General features: G+C 57.9%; 2 protein-coding genes across 2 annotated transcripts in view; one reads left to right on the top strand and one right to left on the bottom strand.

The window, feature by feature from the left end:
* TTC6 (tetratricopeptide repeat domain 6) overlaps nucleotides 1-3,762 on the bottom strand; it is a 74,886-nt gene extending 71,124 nt beyond the window's left edge. Inside the window, exons 1-3 of the mRNA XM_087747232.1 lie at nucleotides 3,497-3,762; nucleotides 1,214-1,360; nucleotides 54-615 (exon numbers count right to left, since the gene is read on the bottom strand). The gene's annotated coding sequence lies outside the window, so the exon portion shown is untranslated. The remainder of the gene's footprint in view (nucleotides 1-53; nucleotides 616-1,213; nucleotides 1,361-3,496) is intronic.
* A 560-nt stretch (nucleotides 3,763-4,322) lies between these two features.
* On the top strand, nucleotides 4,323-9,641 carry FOXA1 (forkhead box A1). Its single transcript, XM_087747234.1, has 2 exons — nucleotides 4,323-4,645; nucleotides 7,118-9,641. Exons 1-2 carry the CDS (start codon nucleotides 4,574-4,576, stop codon nucleotides 8,378-8,380), a joined length of 1,335 nt encoding a protein of 444 aa, XP_087603360.1. The 5' UTR covers nucleotides 4,323-4,573; the 3' UTR covers nucleotides 8,381-9,641.
* The last annotated feature ends 5,711 nt before the right edge of the window (nucleotides 9,642-15,352 follow it).

The following is a 15,352-nucleotide window of genomic DNA, read 5'->3' as shown; positions in this document are numbered from 1 at the left end:
GTTCAGGCAGAAAAGGCTCCAAAGCAAGTGTTGACCCCATGCAGTGCCCTCACCTGCCCAGGCGCTGCTCCCGAGGGAGAGGAAGGTGGACGCCACCTTACCGCACCGCACCGGCTCCGGGGGCCGGGGGCGCGGGAGCCACCGCCCCGCCGGGTGTGCTCCGGGCAGCGGGGGGACCCCCGCCGGCTCTTCTCATTGAGGGCTCAGCGGCAGGAGCACAGAGCCAGGGCGGCTCTGCCTGCGGGAGGGAGGGAAACAAGCCCCCCGACCCCGCCGCCGTCTCGGTGGGCTCCCTCCGGAGCGAGGGGCGCTCCCGGCAGCCACTGACACCTGCTCCCGGATCGCCCCGGCACCGCCCAGGCACCCGCCCCGTCCAAAGGACCGGGCTCTGGGCAGCGGCACGTTCCCACCCGATTACTGTTTGCCCGCTTGGGTGGGGAAGGATCGCGGGTTGGAAACAGGTGGGAAGAGGGATTTCCCACCGTCGGGAGGGGTGGATGAGTAAGGACAGGGAGAGGGTGGGAGAGGCTGAGGGATCCCACGGCGTTTGAGGCGACCCGCTGCGCAGCTCCCCTCCTCCTGTTGGGCCCGCCTGGAAAGCCAGGTACCAGCGACCTGGAGACAGATCCAGGGATAAGAAAAGGCGGATGAGGAGCAGGGAAGGCATCCTGATGCGGACACAGCCCCGCAGCTCCTTCCCGACCTGCCCCGCACAAGCACTGCCGAGAGATTCCCGGCCAGGAGCCGGTGGCGTTTAGGTAAAATCAAAGAAGACCCTGTAGGTTAAAGCGAAGGGGTGGCCGGCAGGCGCTGCCCCTGCCGGGGGAAAAGCAGCTCTCACGCTGGAGCGAACTGAAACACCGATCCAAAGTTAAATTTAAAGCCCCCGCCGATCCTAGGGCCGCCCGCCCCACGCGTGGGACAGCACCTGCGGGCGGCGCTCCCGAGCAGCGCCGGGCACGGGGCGCGGCGGGCTCCCGGGCCGTGGCGGCTCCGCGCCGGTGCCCGCTCCGGTCCCCGCGGCGCGGCCGGAGGCCCCTTCCCACGGGCGAGGCCCCTGACAGCCGGCACCCCGCAGCGATCCGCTTCCCCAAAAGCGGCCGCTTGCTGAGTGGCCTTTGCGAGGCCCAGCTATCGCTGCCAGCGCCGGTAACACGGGCTCCCGTGGGCGTCCTCCCCCCGCTCCACACACCCCCAAACCACACACACGTACTTTCCTCTTTTAGGTCAGTTGTTACGTTTCCCTCCTTGGCAGCGCGCACCGGTGGAGCCAGGAGCTGAGACCTTACTCCCGTTTAGATGGGGAAAATGCAGCTCATCTCAGCCTGCGCTTTTCTCCAGGCTGCACAAACAGCTCCCCCTGAAAAAAAAAAAAAAAAAAAAAAAAAAAGCCCGTGTACAGCTTGATCAGAAACTGGCGCGACTCGACCGAGAGCTGGGGAAAAGTTCTGTGTAAATCGGGCCAGGGCTACCGTCCCGACGTCTGGAAAACGCCTAAGCAGCCCAGGGCGCCTGGAGAGCTCCTGGCTGCTGTCACGCGTCCGCCATCCTAGGAGAGCCCTTCCCTTCCCGCTGCGCCTGCTGCAGAGGGGACGGGCAAATCGCGCTGGACTCTTGGAGCGTCCCACACAGGGTTTCGCAGAAGCTCAGGTGCGGGGCAAAGGCAACTACCGAAATAGCCTCTTTTTTCTGTGGCGGGGGGCAGAGCCGCCAGGACCCTCTTCTTCACACAAGGAAGGCTTTTCTTCACCAGGGCTGCAACACAGCAACCCGGGCTGAAGGGAATTTCCAGCACCGGCTGACTCTGCCTCGGGCTTGCTGATGCGCACGCCGAGCCGAAAGGCTCTCAGATCACAGCCAGGAGCCCGCCTGTGCGCTCCCCTCTGGGAGCAACCCTAGAGGGAGCGGAGCCCGAGCCCCAGACGGACAACAGGAGGCGCTGCGACTTTGCACAACCCCCGGCCTCCCTCCCCGCCCCGCGGGGCCTGGGCCGGGCGGCGGGCATCCCGGCGGGGGCGTCCCGAGGGGCCGGCCGGCGCGGAGAGCGGCCCTGCCGGCCGCCACGTCTGCTCCGCCTGGCGGAACGCCTCCGCCGTTTGTAGCAGCGTCCGAGGAGCGTGGCCGGCTTCGTGCCTGCTCTTTTTTTCCAGGTAGGGAGCGAGCCCTGCGTGGGCTGCCCGGCGTCCCGGCGGGTGTTGCTCCCGCGGGGCTGGGCTCTGGGAAGCGGGGCAGCACCGCCCCGAGGTCACCCGGCGGGGAGCCGCCTCCAGCGGGGCCGCTGGGCCGCTGCGCCCCCCGGCCTCGCCGCGGGCAGCTGCGCTGCTGTGGGGTTCTCAACAGCCCCCAGGTGCTGAAGGGAGCAAGCCCCCCCGAAGGGTCCCTTATTTTCAGACGTATAGACCGCTTCCATTAGGGAAAGAGAGAGGGTGCATAGATGAAGACCGCAATTTTAATCTCTCTCAGATTTTCCACTGGGTTTTGTTCCAACTTCCATGGGTGTAGTTTGACCATTTGAGAAAGTAGAGGTTTAATCCGGTGCTTTTACCTATTTTATTTCCTTCAAGACACATTTTCATCCCTTGTTCTCGTCTGCTGATTCCAGAGTTTTGTTTGTTTCGAGGATTTGACTTAATTCTGTTGCCAGATTTAAAGAAAGAAGGACGAGGAGCGAAAGAACAAAGAAAGGGATAACAGAAAACGCATTTAGAGGACAAGTTCAAACATATTTGTCGAGGCGGAGATGTGCTATATATCGTAATTTGAATCCTGGGTCTCTGTATAAGAAACTTTAAAATCGTGTTTGCGAGGGCGACGTTTTTGCAGATCACTCCAGGACAAATCACTGTGGAAGCAACTGTGATCCTGCTGGACGATAAACATGCCAGGCAGAAATTCAGCTCCAGATGTGTATTTTAGTTTGTGTGTTATGACACGCAAGCCTTTTTCAAAATCCCAAGAAACTTTATTTCCCCTTCAAATTCCCATTGCCCGGAAAGTTATTTGGGTTTGGGGGGTTTTGTTTGTTTGCTTGGTTGGTTGGGGGGGAGGGGGTTGTTTTGTCTTTTTTTTACTGTCAAGTGATAGAAGTTCTAGTAGCTGGGTAGGAACAAACTCATAAAGGATAGGGCAGAGAAACCCAAGGAAAGCCTGTGGTCTTGACATAAGCTCGAAGAGCTGGACGGGGCAGAAGCAGAAATAGAAAATGTTCGATCCGTCTGTAAAGACTGCGGGATTCCCTCCATAATAATAAAGAGCGATGTCCAATGTCAATTTATTTTATCGGTATTTCCCCGTTTTACCTTTTACCAGCCTGTGTAGATTCCTCCTCCCCTGCTCTTCGCGAGAAATCAGGTTAATGAGCAAGAAGTTGGTAATGAGATGACCGCTACTTACTATTACTGCTCCTGGGTGCCTGGCACCACAGAAGGCTTCCGAAGGAACCTTCTGGGCTGGAGGCTTTCCACAGTAAAGATAGAAAATGTTTCCAGTGACTCACCTGCTGCTTGCCAAGCGGAGGTTCTTATCGGTGGATCCGCATTCAAGGCTCTGTCCGCATTTATTGGGTGCCTGTAGCGTTATGTCTCAGCGCGGTGACCCAGACGGTTTCTAAACGTAAGGCACCAGAACAGAAATATCAGCATCACCATCTACACAGCACGGCAGCCCCGTCTGAAGGGCTAGGCTCGGCCCAAGGCGGGGTCGGAGGGCTCTGGGGAGCGCGGAGCCGAGCCGCCCCGCTCGCAGCCCGGAGCACCGTCCCGCTCCCGCGGGCGCTGGGCGCGGGGGGCGCCGCGGCGGGGGCTGGGGGCGCCGCGCAGGCACCTGCGCCGTTCCCAGCTTTGAAGTGCGGGGAGGGAGCGGGGGGGGGGGGGGAGCCTGTGGGCTGCGGGACTCGGGACTTTGGAGCACGTCCCGGCCATCGAGTTAAAGGAGCATCTACTGGACTTCAGTAAATAGTGCTCCTAATCTCAGGGGTTTAAGGCTGGATGGCCTTTTGCATTCTCTTCAAACAGAGGGGGCTGCCCTTCCCTTATCTACCTCATTTCATTTCCACCGATCCCTCCTGGCGTTTGTCCTGTCCATCTGAAAGGGTGGGTTCCTCCCCCCCCCCCTTCCCTACTCTCTCCCCCTCTCCCACCTCTGTCTCTCCTTCTTTCCCCACAAGCTTAAACCAATTACGCCGCTTTGCAAATAAAGTGCCGCCCCGGGGGGAGTTGCAGGCGAGGGGAACTGCCTTGTTTGCAGGTGCATCTCCGGCTTTGTAGGTGCGAACGCCTTTGTGCGGCGGACAAATGGGGAGAGGAGGAGGAGGAGGTGGGTACTTCTTGCAACGTAAGATCCACATCAGCTCAACTCCTCTCACATCCCAGCCGGCACTTCCTCACTTTCTCAACTGTCTCGCCCCACACCGCTCCCTGCCTCCTTTTTGGCTGGTTATAGAGGAGAATTCAGCACCCCCCGCCCCTCCTGAGCGCTGGCTTCCTGCTAGGTCGGGCTTTCGGGCTCTTTTCCTGCTGCCCGTCGCTCGCTTGCAAGAGGGCTGGATGGTTACACCGGGCAGGTTGGCTCCATAATGTTAGGGACTGTGAAAATGGAAGGGCATGAAACCAGCGACTGGAACAGCTACTACGCCGACACTCAGGAGGTGAGTGAATCCCAGGGTCTGGCTCCGTGCTGCCCCTCTGCAAGAGGAAGGGGGGGGCCGGGGGGAGGGCTGGGGGGGTCTGGAGGGGGGCAGCAATCAGAGGAATCGGTTTGCACTCCAGATCCTGCCAGCGCAAACGTGCCTCCCCCCCTCCCTCCGGCGCCGAAGCTGGCCGGGCTTCCCCGAGGAAAACACGGCTTCCGAGAGCCCCGGCAGGCGTTTGAGGGAGACACGGGGCGGCTGCGGGTCCGCCGGGAGGGCCGGGGGGCCGGGGGCAGCCCCGGATCTCATCTAAAAGGCGCAATCGCCGCTTGCGGCGCGACAAAAGCGCCCCGTAAACTCTGGGCTCGGGGCAGCGGGCTCGCCGCGCCGCCGGCCCCCGGCTCCTTCCCGGCAGATGGCAGGGGGCGAGGGAGCCGGCCCCGAGCGCGTCCCGGGGCGGGGGCAGCGCCTCCCCCGGGCTCCTCGGCGGGGTCGCCGGCCTCTCCGCTCGCCGTCGCGGGGGTCCTCACCTGTTAAAGCCGAGCGGAAAGAAAGGAAGGGTAGGAAAAATAGCCGTTTGTTCGTACTTTGCAGGACAGGCTGCCTGCGGCCTGCGCTGCTGCCGCGGGCCGGCTGGCGGCGCTGGCGAGCGCGACCCCGGGAGCCAGCCCCGGAGCGGGCCCGCACCCGCACCCGGACCCGCCGCCCCGGCCCGGCCCGGCCCGGCCCGGCCCGGCCCGCCGCACCCCCGGAGGCCCCCCCGCGCCTGTTTGACAACAGGGCGCAAAGCAAGGGGGAGAGCCGGCCCAAGCGCCCACGACTCCGGCAGGGGAGAGGCCCACGGAAGAGCCCGGAGCCCTCGGCGCGGCGCGGCGCGGCCCGGCCCTGCGGGGTCCCGGGCTTGGCAGCGTGCCGCTGCGGCTCTGCAGCGGGGGTCCCCGGCAGAAGCCGGCGCCCAGCAGCCCCGCCAGCAGCCCCTCGGATTCCCGCCCGGGAAGGAGCCGTTTTAAGGAAGCGTGGTGGCGAGGCAGGCACCTAGGTGTGCGCCGCCGGGCATTGCATCAGCACGCCCGGACCCACGGCTCCAGCCCCCACGCCTCGTCCCTGCACCCCGGCGCTGGCACACGGCGCCCATAGAGCCACGCGGGCACGGGCAGATACGTGTCACCCTGCTGGCATCTTATTTAATAGAGGAAAGTCGGCTAAGGGCAAATAAGGGTCATCCTAATTATGTGCCGTTTCCAGGCTCATTTATCCTCGCCATACTCATTATCCACAAACATAAAGTTAAGCGACCTTCGCTTTTGCTGTTTTTTAGCCTCAATCTTTTCTCCTCCCCTGCTATTTAATTTGAATCACTGCATGGATGCAAGGTGGGAAACCCATCCGCGTTCTACCATCTCAAATAATTAATGTGATCCTCTAAATTAAAAGCGCATTTATAAGCTCGTGGAATTTGTAGTGAACAGTAATTAATATTATACATTTAACCGTCGCCTAAGCCTCCTTTTCTTAGCCGTATTGCCTTTGTTCGAGGTAAACTGGGAACGTCTCTCTCCCTCCTGTTAAATCAGATGCCATACTGGAAAGCACAATTTCAGGCTCTCCGGTTCTGCCTTTTTTAAGAGGTGTGTTACGTGGTAGGGTGCTAGAATTTTTGCACGTCGGGCAATTGTAGAAAATCTCAAGCAGGGCAAGTTCAGGGTCTTCGTACTTTGGAAAAGTTTGGGGGGGTTTTAACTTTATTTTAAAGACTGACTTGATAGAAAATCTAGACAAGGGGGAAGCTTTCCACAGATAAAATGCGTGGACGTGAGCTGTTGGTTTTATTGTTTGTTTTTTGGGTTTTGGGTTTTGTTTGGTTTGGTTTTTTTTGACAAAACATCACATCTTGTGTAAGAATAGAAATTAAAATCTATGCAAGGTGGGAGAGATGCGCGAGATTATTCTAAGAAAGTGCAGGCAGTTGAATTTCTCCCTGGCGCAGACAGTGTACGCCCGTAAAGTGTAATAATCTGATGAGTTTAAATATTTAGCTAGTGAGACGGGATGCAAAATCAGCAAAACGGCGGCAATACTCCGGGAGAAGACCTCCTCCCGGGGTAGCTGAAGCCGGCAGCGCGGCTCTGCGGGGGTGCGGAGCTGCTCGGGGAAGGCCGTCGGTCCGTGCGCCCCGGGGATCCCGGCGCAGCCCGCGCAAGCCGCGGCACGCCGGTGAAACCGGAGCGGGCCGGGACCGAGCACTCCCCTCCGTGTCTGTTTTTAAACATGTATAAATACGAATTAGACCTTTTCATCGCGCCAGCGGCCTTTCCGTGCGGCTTTCGGAAAGCGCTTTCCCGGGTGCCGGGGAAGCGAACGGCGTCCCGCGGCAGGAGGTTTGCACGGCTCGCTGGGCAGGGCGGGCAGGACCGTCGGATCCGGCCCCGCCGGGGTCCTGCCCGCCCCTCTTTCCCCCCCTAACCCCCTCTCTCCGTCTTGCTGCCCTAGGCCTATTCCTCGGTGCCTGTGAGCAACATGAACTCAGGGCTGGGCTCCATGAACACCATGAACACCTACATGACCATGAACACCATGACGACGAGCGGCAACATGACCTCCAGCTCCTTCAACATGTCCTATGCCAACACGGGGCTGGGGGCCGGGCTGAGCCCTGGCACTGTGGCCGGCATGCCGGCGGGCTCAGCGGGGCCGGTGAATGGCATGCCGGCCGGTGTGGCCGCCATGGGCACAGCGCTGAGCCCCGGTGGCATCAATGCCATGTCTGCCCAGCCAGCCCCTATGAATGGGCTGAGCCCCTACGGTGGCATGAACCCCTGCATGAGCCCCATGGCCTACACCCAATCCAACCTTGGCAGGACACGGGACGCCAAGACCTTCAAGCGGAGCTACCCCCACGCCAAGCCACCCTACTCCTACATCTCCCTCATCACCATGGCCATCCAGCAGGCGCCCAGCAAGATGCTGACGCTGAGCGAGATCTACCAGTGGATCATGGACCTCTTCCCCTACTACCGGCAGAACCAGCAGCGCTGGCAGAACAGCATCCGCCACTCGCTCTCCTTCAACGACTGCTTTGTCAAGGTGGCCCGCTCCCCTGACAAACCTGGCAAGGGTTCCTACTGGACCCTGCATCCTGACTCCGGCAACATGTTTGAAAACGGCTGCTACCTCCGCCGGCAAAAGCGCTTCAAGTGTGAGAAGCCGGCGAACAGCAAAGCCCCTCAGGAGGGCAGGAAAGATCAGGCCGGGGCCTCCAGTTCCAGCTCCAACTCCCCCCTGCACAGAGGCCACAATAAACCCGCACAGCTGGACACCACCACCTCCCTCTCCAGCTCCAACCCGTCCACCAGCCCCCAGTCTATGGACCACAGCGGATCGAGCACGGAGCTAAAGACCTCGGCCTCGGCCGCCTCCTCCACCATCAGCTCCGTCCCCACCTTGGCCTCCGTCCCGCACCCCCCTCACTCCTTAGCCCACGAACCCCAGCTCCACCTCAAGGGCGATCCCCACTACTCCTTCAACCACCCCTTTTCCATCAACAACCTCATGTCCTCCTCAGAGCAGCAGCACAAGCTGGACTTCAAAGCCTATGAGCAGGCGCTGCAATATTCCTCCTACGGGGCCAGCATCCCCGGCGGGCTGCCCCTGGGCAGCGCCTCCATGGCGGGCCGGAGCAGCATCGAGCCCTCGGCCCTAGAGCCCTCCTACTACCAAGGTGTGTATTCCAGACCCGTGCTAAACACCTCCTAGCTCTGCACCCCCGGCCGCCGGGGGCGAGCCCCTCTCCCCCTCTCCTCCCCTTTCCCAGCTTCTCTCCCCCCTCCCTCTCCCTGCCACAAACCGAGGTGTTTCTGCACGCTGTGTGCAAAGGACTGTTACTTTTTAATTGTCTCGCAACGCGTTGTGTGTTGTTATGATCCACCACGACCTCCTGCAAAGCCGGCCGCCCCCCGCTTGTACATACCCCCTCCCGCGCCCACCGCCCGGCCCCTCGCCCCGGAGATCCCCCCTAGCCTTTGCAGGGTGTTACTGAAAAGAAGAAAAAATTGTTGAGCTTGTAAACTACTTGTTTGTGCTTTCCGCCCCCTCGTCTTCCCCCCTTCTGTGCTCTATAATCTCATGTAAGTTTACAGGTATGTGGCAATACTTAAACAATACGGAGATGAAGAAGCGAGTAGACATTTAAGGCTTTTTTTAATTAAAAAGGCTTTGAAGGACAATACTGCTGTGAAGTAGCAAAACACTAAGAGAATCTCTAAGCAACAAGAGGACTATTTACTTTCTCGGATCATCCTTTTGATACTTGCAAAATAAACCTTCGGCTAGTACAACCCGCATACACCCAGATGCTGCGGGCCGGATCCTGCACTCCCGAGGGGACCAACTGGAGCTTTGGAGTGCAGGATGCGACCCTTCTTTTTTTCCAAGTGTTACCTGTCTTGGGATGTAATATAAAGAGGTCACAGCCAGTTGGATATTTTTTTTTCCTTCCCATCTGTTACTGAAGATTCTCGTTGATCAGGAACTCTCATCAACATGTGGATGACCTGCTTATTTAATTTAAGTGTCTTCATTGTGTACCAGCTAGAACTCTGTATCTATAACAAGGTTCTTTTCCCCCGCCCCCAGGAAACGTTGACTATTACACCGACACAAGGAAAAGAGGAGAGCTCTCTCTCCCCTTTTCCAACTTGTTTAATAAATTCCACATCCAATTTTTTTTTTTTTTGTGGCCGTTTAATTGTCGCCATCGTTAGCTTGTTTCATCCAGTGTTAATGCACTTTCCACAGTTTTACACGGTGTTAGCATAGCCAGACGGGTTTTATTATTATTCCTGTTCGCTGTCTCAATGTTCTTAATTTATTGCATGGTTTATATTTTTTTTCTTTCTTTACAGCTGGAAATTGCTTTAAATGACAGTAAACAAAGAATTACACGTGAATTTAAGAAATTTTGTTAATTTTATAAATGTGATTGTAATTGAAAAAAATATTTTGATTTAAAACGATAACTGAGAATTTAATGCGTGAAGTATGTTTTTGATCATTTGCAGTTAAGGACTTTAAATAAATCAAATGTTAACAATGAAAGACTTCTGCTATTTTCTTTCAAAATTTCTGGGGCGGGTTACGGAGGACGGAGCCATGTGCCAGAAAAACAAACGTAGCTCTAAAGCGTGGATGTGAAGAGGAACGATTCGTACGGCCAGGCTGGCGCGGAGGGCGGGAAGGGGACGCGCCCGCAGGGTGTGTTTGCGGGGCGCTGCGATGCCGCCGGCGCCGGCGGGTGTGGATGTGGTGCTGCCTTTTTTTATTTTCTTTTTGTAATTCCCGGTGCCGGGGTAGGCTGAGGCAGGGAAAAAGCCACCCGAGGCGGTGTAACCTCCCGGGTGCTCCGCGGCCGGGGCTGCCGGGGCGGCGGCAGCCAGAGCCGGCGCTTCCCCGCCGGACGGGGCGACGCCCGAGGGGAGCAGGTACCCCTGGCGCTGCTCCGCCTCGCCCCGGGTGGCCGAGCTCCCAGCCCGGCTCCCGCTTTGGAGCCCTGGCTCGGACCGACCCCGGCAATAACAGCAGCCGCGCCGGCGAGCGCTGGTCCTCAGCAAGCGGCACCGTCGGGGGGGTGGGCTGGGGGGGTGTTAAACGGGAACAGATTTCGCTGTGCACGGCCGCCAGATAAAAGAACTCTCTAATTCTCATAATTATCACATAATTGCCCCCTGACGGGATAGGGACAGCGGCGACAAACTAAATGTAAGGGTCGGTTTAGAAAAAAAAAGCCAAGCCGGCGTCCCACCAAATTCCTCCAGCACTATTACCCAGCGAAAAACGGGAGAAAAAATACTGGAGAGCCCCTCTGCCGTGGGCTTCGCAGGCGCGGCCGGACCGGCCGCGGACAGCCCGGCGGCGAGGGGCCGCGATGCGAGCGCGGCGCTCCCGGGGCCGGAGCCGGCTGCGGCGCCGGGCTCCGCGGGTGCGCTCGGGCGGGCGGGCGGCTCCCGGGGTCCCGCCCGCGCCGCCGCATGCGGGTCCCGCAGCGGGAGGGAGAGGGGCCGGTGCCCGGGGCGCCGGGTTTGGCCGGGTACCCCATGGCCCGGCTGCGCGTCCCCTTCGCCCGCTGTATTCCCTGAACGGGCAAACACCGGCAGAGCCCCCGCAGCCAGGGAGGGGCAGCTCGGGGCTGCTCGGCACCAAGTCCGGGCAGGTGGATCCTTTTTAATGTCCCGCTTCTTCTGCCAAAAATCGTGCGAATCGAGACAGGATGAAGCCCGTTTTCAGCAGGACTTCGCTTGTCTCCCCAAGACCAGCCTATAGAGAATATGCCACTGCAGAGCGGAGACATTGATTTAATGCCTTGGGCTTGTACACAGAAAATATCAATCGACCGACAGCGATAAGGCAGCAGGTTTCACATATCAGCTGAGGAGCACAGACCGTGTGTAATGGAAATATTCGGGGCGTGGGTAATAAAAGGGTTGAAGCGGACCGACGCGGCTCCAAACCTCTCACAGATAAGGAGCGGAGCCTGTCACGGATACAGCGTGTGCCCCTTCGCCACTCGCCATCAAGATTATATTCCTTCCCTTTCTTCTCGTAGGCAAATGGGGGGCAATGATTCGCTGACATAAGAGGGACGCGGCTCGTGTTAAAAACGCGGGTCCCCGCGGCGGAGAGCGCGGCTTTCTGTGATCAGTTTAAGACTTGGAAGTCAACAGAGGGGAGAAGAGTTCCCCTAATTTCTGTCCCGCTCCTAGCTGCCCTGCTGCTGCTGCGGCTTTAATCCTGTGCTCACGAAGCCCCCAGCCGCGGTGCAAAAATAAACTAAAAGTAGGCTCCATAGGAAGAGGGTGCACCCCCCGCCCCGCAGTATGTAGAGGGGAGCTTACGAGCATCTCCTTCCAGCCGGACGGCTCGCTGCGCCAGGAGGGAAGGAGCTGGCGGGTGCGGGGGTTTTGCCCGTGTCGGAGGCGGTGTCGCAGCCCCGCGGCCGGGACGGGGGCGAAGCAGGGGCCCGCCGGGCTGCGGGCTCCGGCCGCCGCCGCAATTTATAGGGGAACTTCGCCTTTTCCTGCGCGGCAATTATCCCCGGCCGGCCACGTGCGAGGGAGCGAAAACGGCTCATTTAACGTCATTAAATACGAGCGGGGAGTAATTCAGGGCGGCGGGGGATCTCTGTAAAGATTTACGCGGAGCTCGGGCGGTGAGGAGCCCCGGCCCGGGGGTGCTGGGCGCGCTTGCGGGGCCCGCCGGCGGGGCAGGGGCCGTCGAGGCGGCGCGGCGGGGGCGGCCGCGGCTCCGCGGGGCCGGGCAGGGGCAGCCCCCGCAGCCGGGGGCGAGGGGCCGCGGCGGGCCCTGCCCGGGCACAGCGGAGCCCTCCCGGCCGCGGGTTCGGGCGGGCCTGCGCCCCCGGCAAGGGGGGCAGGATGGGGCCCTCGCCCCTGGCTCCTCCTCGGAGCACCTGCGGACAGCACTTTCCCTCCGGAGAAGGGAAGAGTCGACGGAATAAAAACAACTTCAGCCGCCCAAATCAGGGGGGAGAAATAAAATCACAAGCACCTCCGGGGTTATTTTCCGAGTGCGGATGGACAACTCTGACATCTGCATCGGCAAACACTCGGAGGGTGTACATTTACTGTAGTTGACTTGAAATGTTCGGGACTGAAAGATGAGAAAAATTATTTCGCGGTCAGTTTTTCCCTCTGAAACTTAGCTGTGTCAATAAAATATAAGTAAATCGTAAAATAAACGGCTCGAGAAAACACTTCAGCCGTTGGCATAGCTTCAAAAATTGTTTTGAAATGTTGAGTAGATATTGAATACTTGAATGGTTACTGGTCCGTCAACATAAACCCGAAATAAATGAATACCCTTGCTGTAACGCCAACTAGCCCTTAAAAGAGCAATTGACTCGGTTTTAATTTTACAGCGATATTGTAGATAAAACGCGTGATTGCGATAACAATGCACCTTGTATTATTTCTTTTATCTGATGATAAAATGGGATCTAGGCACATATGTGCGAGTATATATGATTAATCACTCTGAAAAAATATTTTAAAACCAGTGACTTAATAAGCATACACTTTTCGTGTGCATTTTCGTGATCATTTTAATTCGTGAAGAAGCAAATTACCCTCATATAATCACGGGAAGAAAGTTCTCTCGGGAGGCATACAGACGCATATATTGTATATATTAACATACATATAATTAATATGTATTTGTTTCCAGGGGAGACAAGTGGAAATATACAGAATACACAATGACCAGGCAAAAATCGCACCGCAATAGTGCACAGAGAGTGACCGGGGTACGGAATGTACACGTAAGTCCTCGCAAAACTCCCACGCTGCAATTTTGCGTTAGGAAATATAGGAGAATGCTTAACAGCTAAAATTAAAATGCAATTAGTTTGATTATTTAAATGCCAAGGGCGGTGCTGCAAAATGGGTCATTTTTTTTTTCTCTTAATGCAAACCCAGGCTTCTCAGCTACTAGCAAAGGCAGAGTAATAACTAAAAAATAGATTGTACGTTTTCTGCGATTTGCCGTGTCGAAAGGTCTTTTTCAGCGGGAGAAAATAATTGAGGCAAGAGAAGAGTGGAAAACGGGAGGCGATAAGAAGAAAACCTGCCTTTGTTCTCTCTGGTTATTTTCTACTAATTATTCTGCCTATTGTGACAAAGTAGCAGTTAAGGGTAGATTAGTGTAAATAACCTCGCATTTCACTCCCAAACCGTGCAACTTTCCGGCCCAAGCCGTGCCATGGTGTTTGTGTTTCTCCCCTGCACCTCAAACAGACACTCATTGAGATTTCAGATCTTTGAACTTTGGACAGATCAAACTGCCAGCGCTCACCTTTGTCTCCAGTCATCAGGATTTCAAACATATGTAGCCTCATGGCAGAATCCATTTGTCTCTACGAGGGGGAAAAAATTGCAACCTCCTCTCTTCCCCCCACCCCAAAACTCCTACATTTGGTTGAATTCACTGAAACGATCATTCCCCGGAATGGCGCCTCTGCTGCGGGAGCAGTGCTCGAATGGGTTTTTGCCCAGGCGGGTTATTTTAGGGGGAGCTCGTCGTTATTTTGCTACTATTAGTGTCGGTAATCTCATTTTTCCCGTGAAATGTTCATACACCTGCTCCTTATTCCAAGGGGGACCTACCGGCAGAATGGGAATTATTATTATTATTATTATTATTATTATTATTATTATTATTATTATTATTATTATTATTATTATTATTGCTATTATTACTGCTATTCCAGCCAGCAGGCGGAACAGGCGCTGAGCCTGAGTCCCGCCGTGCCCCCGGCGGTCCCCCCGCGGCGGGGGAGGCGGCGAAGCGGCGCGGAGGCGAGGCGGGAGCGGGCCCGGGCCCGGCGGGCGCGGGGTGCGGGTGGCCCCCCGTCCGCCCCGGTCTCCTGCCCGGCCCCGGCGGCCCGAGCCTTCCCCAGCGGGCGGCGTTGCCCAGCTGTGGTCCAGCCCAGCTTTGGGTTTGCGACCCCCGTCCTTCGCCTTCGCTGGGTCCCCGGAGGGAATAGCGGGGGGCGGGATCCCCGGGTGGGCATGTTTCGGGCGGCCGCATTGCTGCTGCCGAAACCGGGCCCATTCACACACCTCTTGGCAGTGACAGGGTGCCGAGCCCGCCGTCGTCCGGGGGAAAACCCACCCCCGGCAGCTGGGGCGAGGGCATCCCCTTTACGGACGGGGCGCCCGCCGAGCCCGAGCAGCCAGGCGGAGGTGCCGTGTGCTCCCCGGGGCTGGCACCCGCCTCGGAGGGCTCCGGCAGCTGCCCCACGCCGCCGAGAGCGGGACCCGCGGGACTCCACGCCACGCCACGCCACGCTAGCGGGGCGCGGGGGTGCAGGCGGGCTCTCGGGCCCCGGCCGGCCCGCAGCCGGCTCCCACCTCGCTCCCAGCCAGCCCGGGCACCGAGCCGCCTGCCCCGGGAGCAGGAACTGGCCCTCTCGCAGCAACCATTTCTCCGGCAAACACCGCCTGTGTGCCCGGTACCTCTAAGTGCTCCCTAATGAATCATCTACGGCTGCAATCTACTGCGCAGCAGCTGAAATAGATTTTTCCCTTTAGTCCTTCTCTTCCCCGAGCTGCCCGGCGGGTTGCTAACACACGTTTCCTCCGGTTACGACCGGAGCTGGGCCTCATTCTGCAAACCGGGATCTCTCCATAGTGACTCTCAGTAATGACCTCTTTAGCATAATAAAGCCCCGGGGGCGGGGAATCTTTGAACTGCGGGGCAGGAGATTGGAATAAGAGCATGTCTGAACTTATTCAAATGTATGCAACAAGTTTTCTAGTTCTAAGGTTATCTGATGTGACCAATAGACTTTTTCCCTCTTCTTTTTTTCCTTGCCTGGTTGCTTTATCTAAGGAAGTACTTTACAAACTTCAGGTATGTCATTGCGTTATATGAAATGGAAAGGGAACAAAACCAACCAAACAAAAAAAGGCAACAAAACCAAGCCCCGACCCCACATTTAGTGGAAAAAAACAATAACAGAGAAAGACTCCCGTTTAGAAAGGGAGGATGCCCTGGCCTCCAAATACAGGGCAGCAGACCTAACATCACGCCCCTGCCACCAGGAGCCCTGGCAGAACCATCAGGAACAGTGAGCGGAGGGGACCCCCACATCCCCACCCGCCCACGGGGGTCCCCCTGTGCCTCCCCCCGCCCCGGGCGCCCGGGGCCGGTGCACGC

Source organism: Nipponia nippon, unplaced genomic scaffold, assembly GCF_047370975.1.
Source record: "Nipponia nippon isolate SJK-2023a ecotype South Korea unplaced genomic scaffold, ASM4737097v1 scaffold_11, whole genome shotgun sequence".
Classification (NCBI taxonomy): Eukaryota; Metazoa; Chordata; class Aves; order Pelecaniformes; family Threskiornithidae; genus Nipponia; species Nipponia nippon.
Note: the sequence above shows the minus strand (reverse complement) of the source record. Positions and strands in the feature narration are given on the sequence as shown.

What these genes read in the sequence shown, in the direction of transcription:
- FOXA1 (XM_087747234.1), top strand. Translation starts at nt 4,574, where the DNA reads ATGTTAGGGACTGTGAAAATGGAAGGGCATGAAACCAGCGACTGGAAC. An exon ending in ACTACGCCGACACTCAGGAG is followed by an intron (nt 4,646 to 7,117) that starts GTGAGTGAATCC and finishes TTGCTGCCCTAG; the next exon opens with GCCTATTCCTCGGTGCCTGT.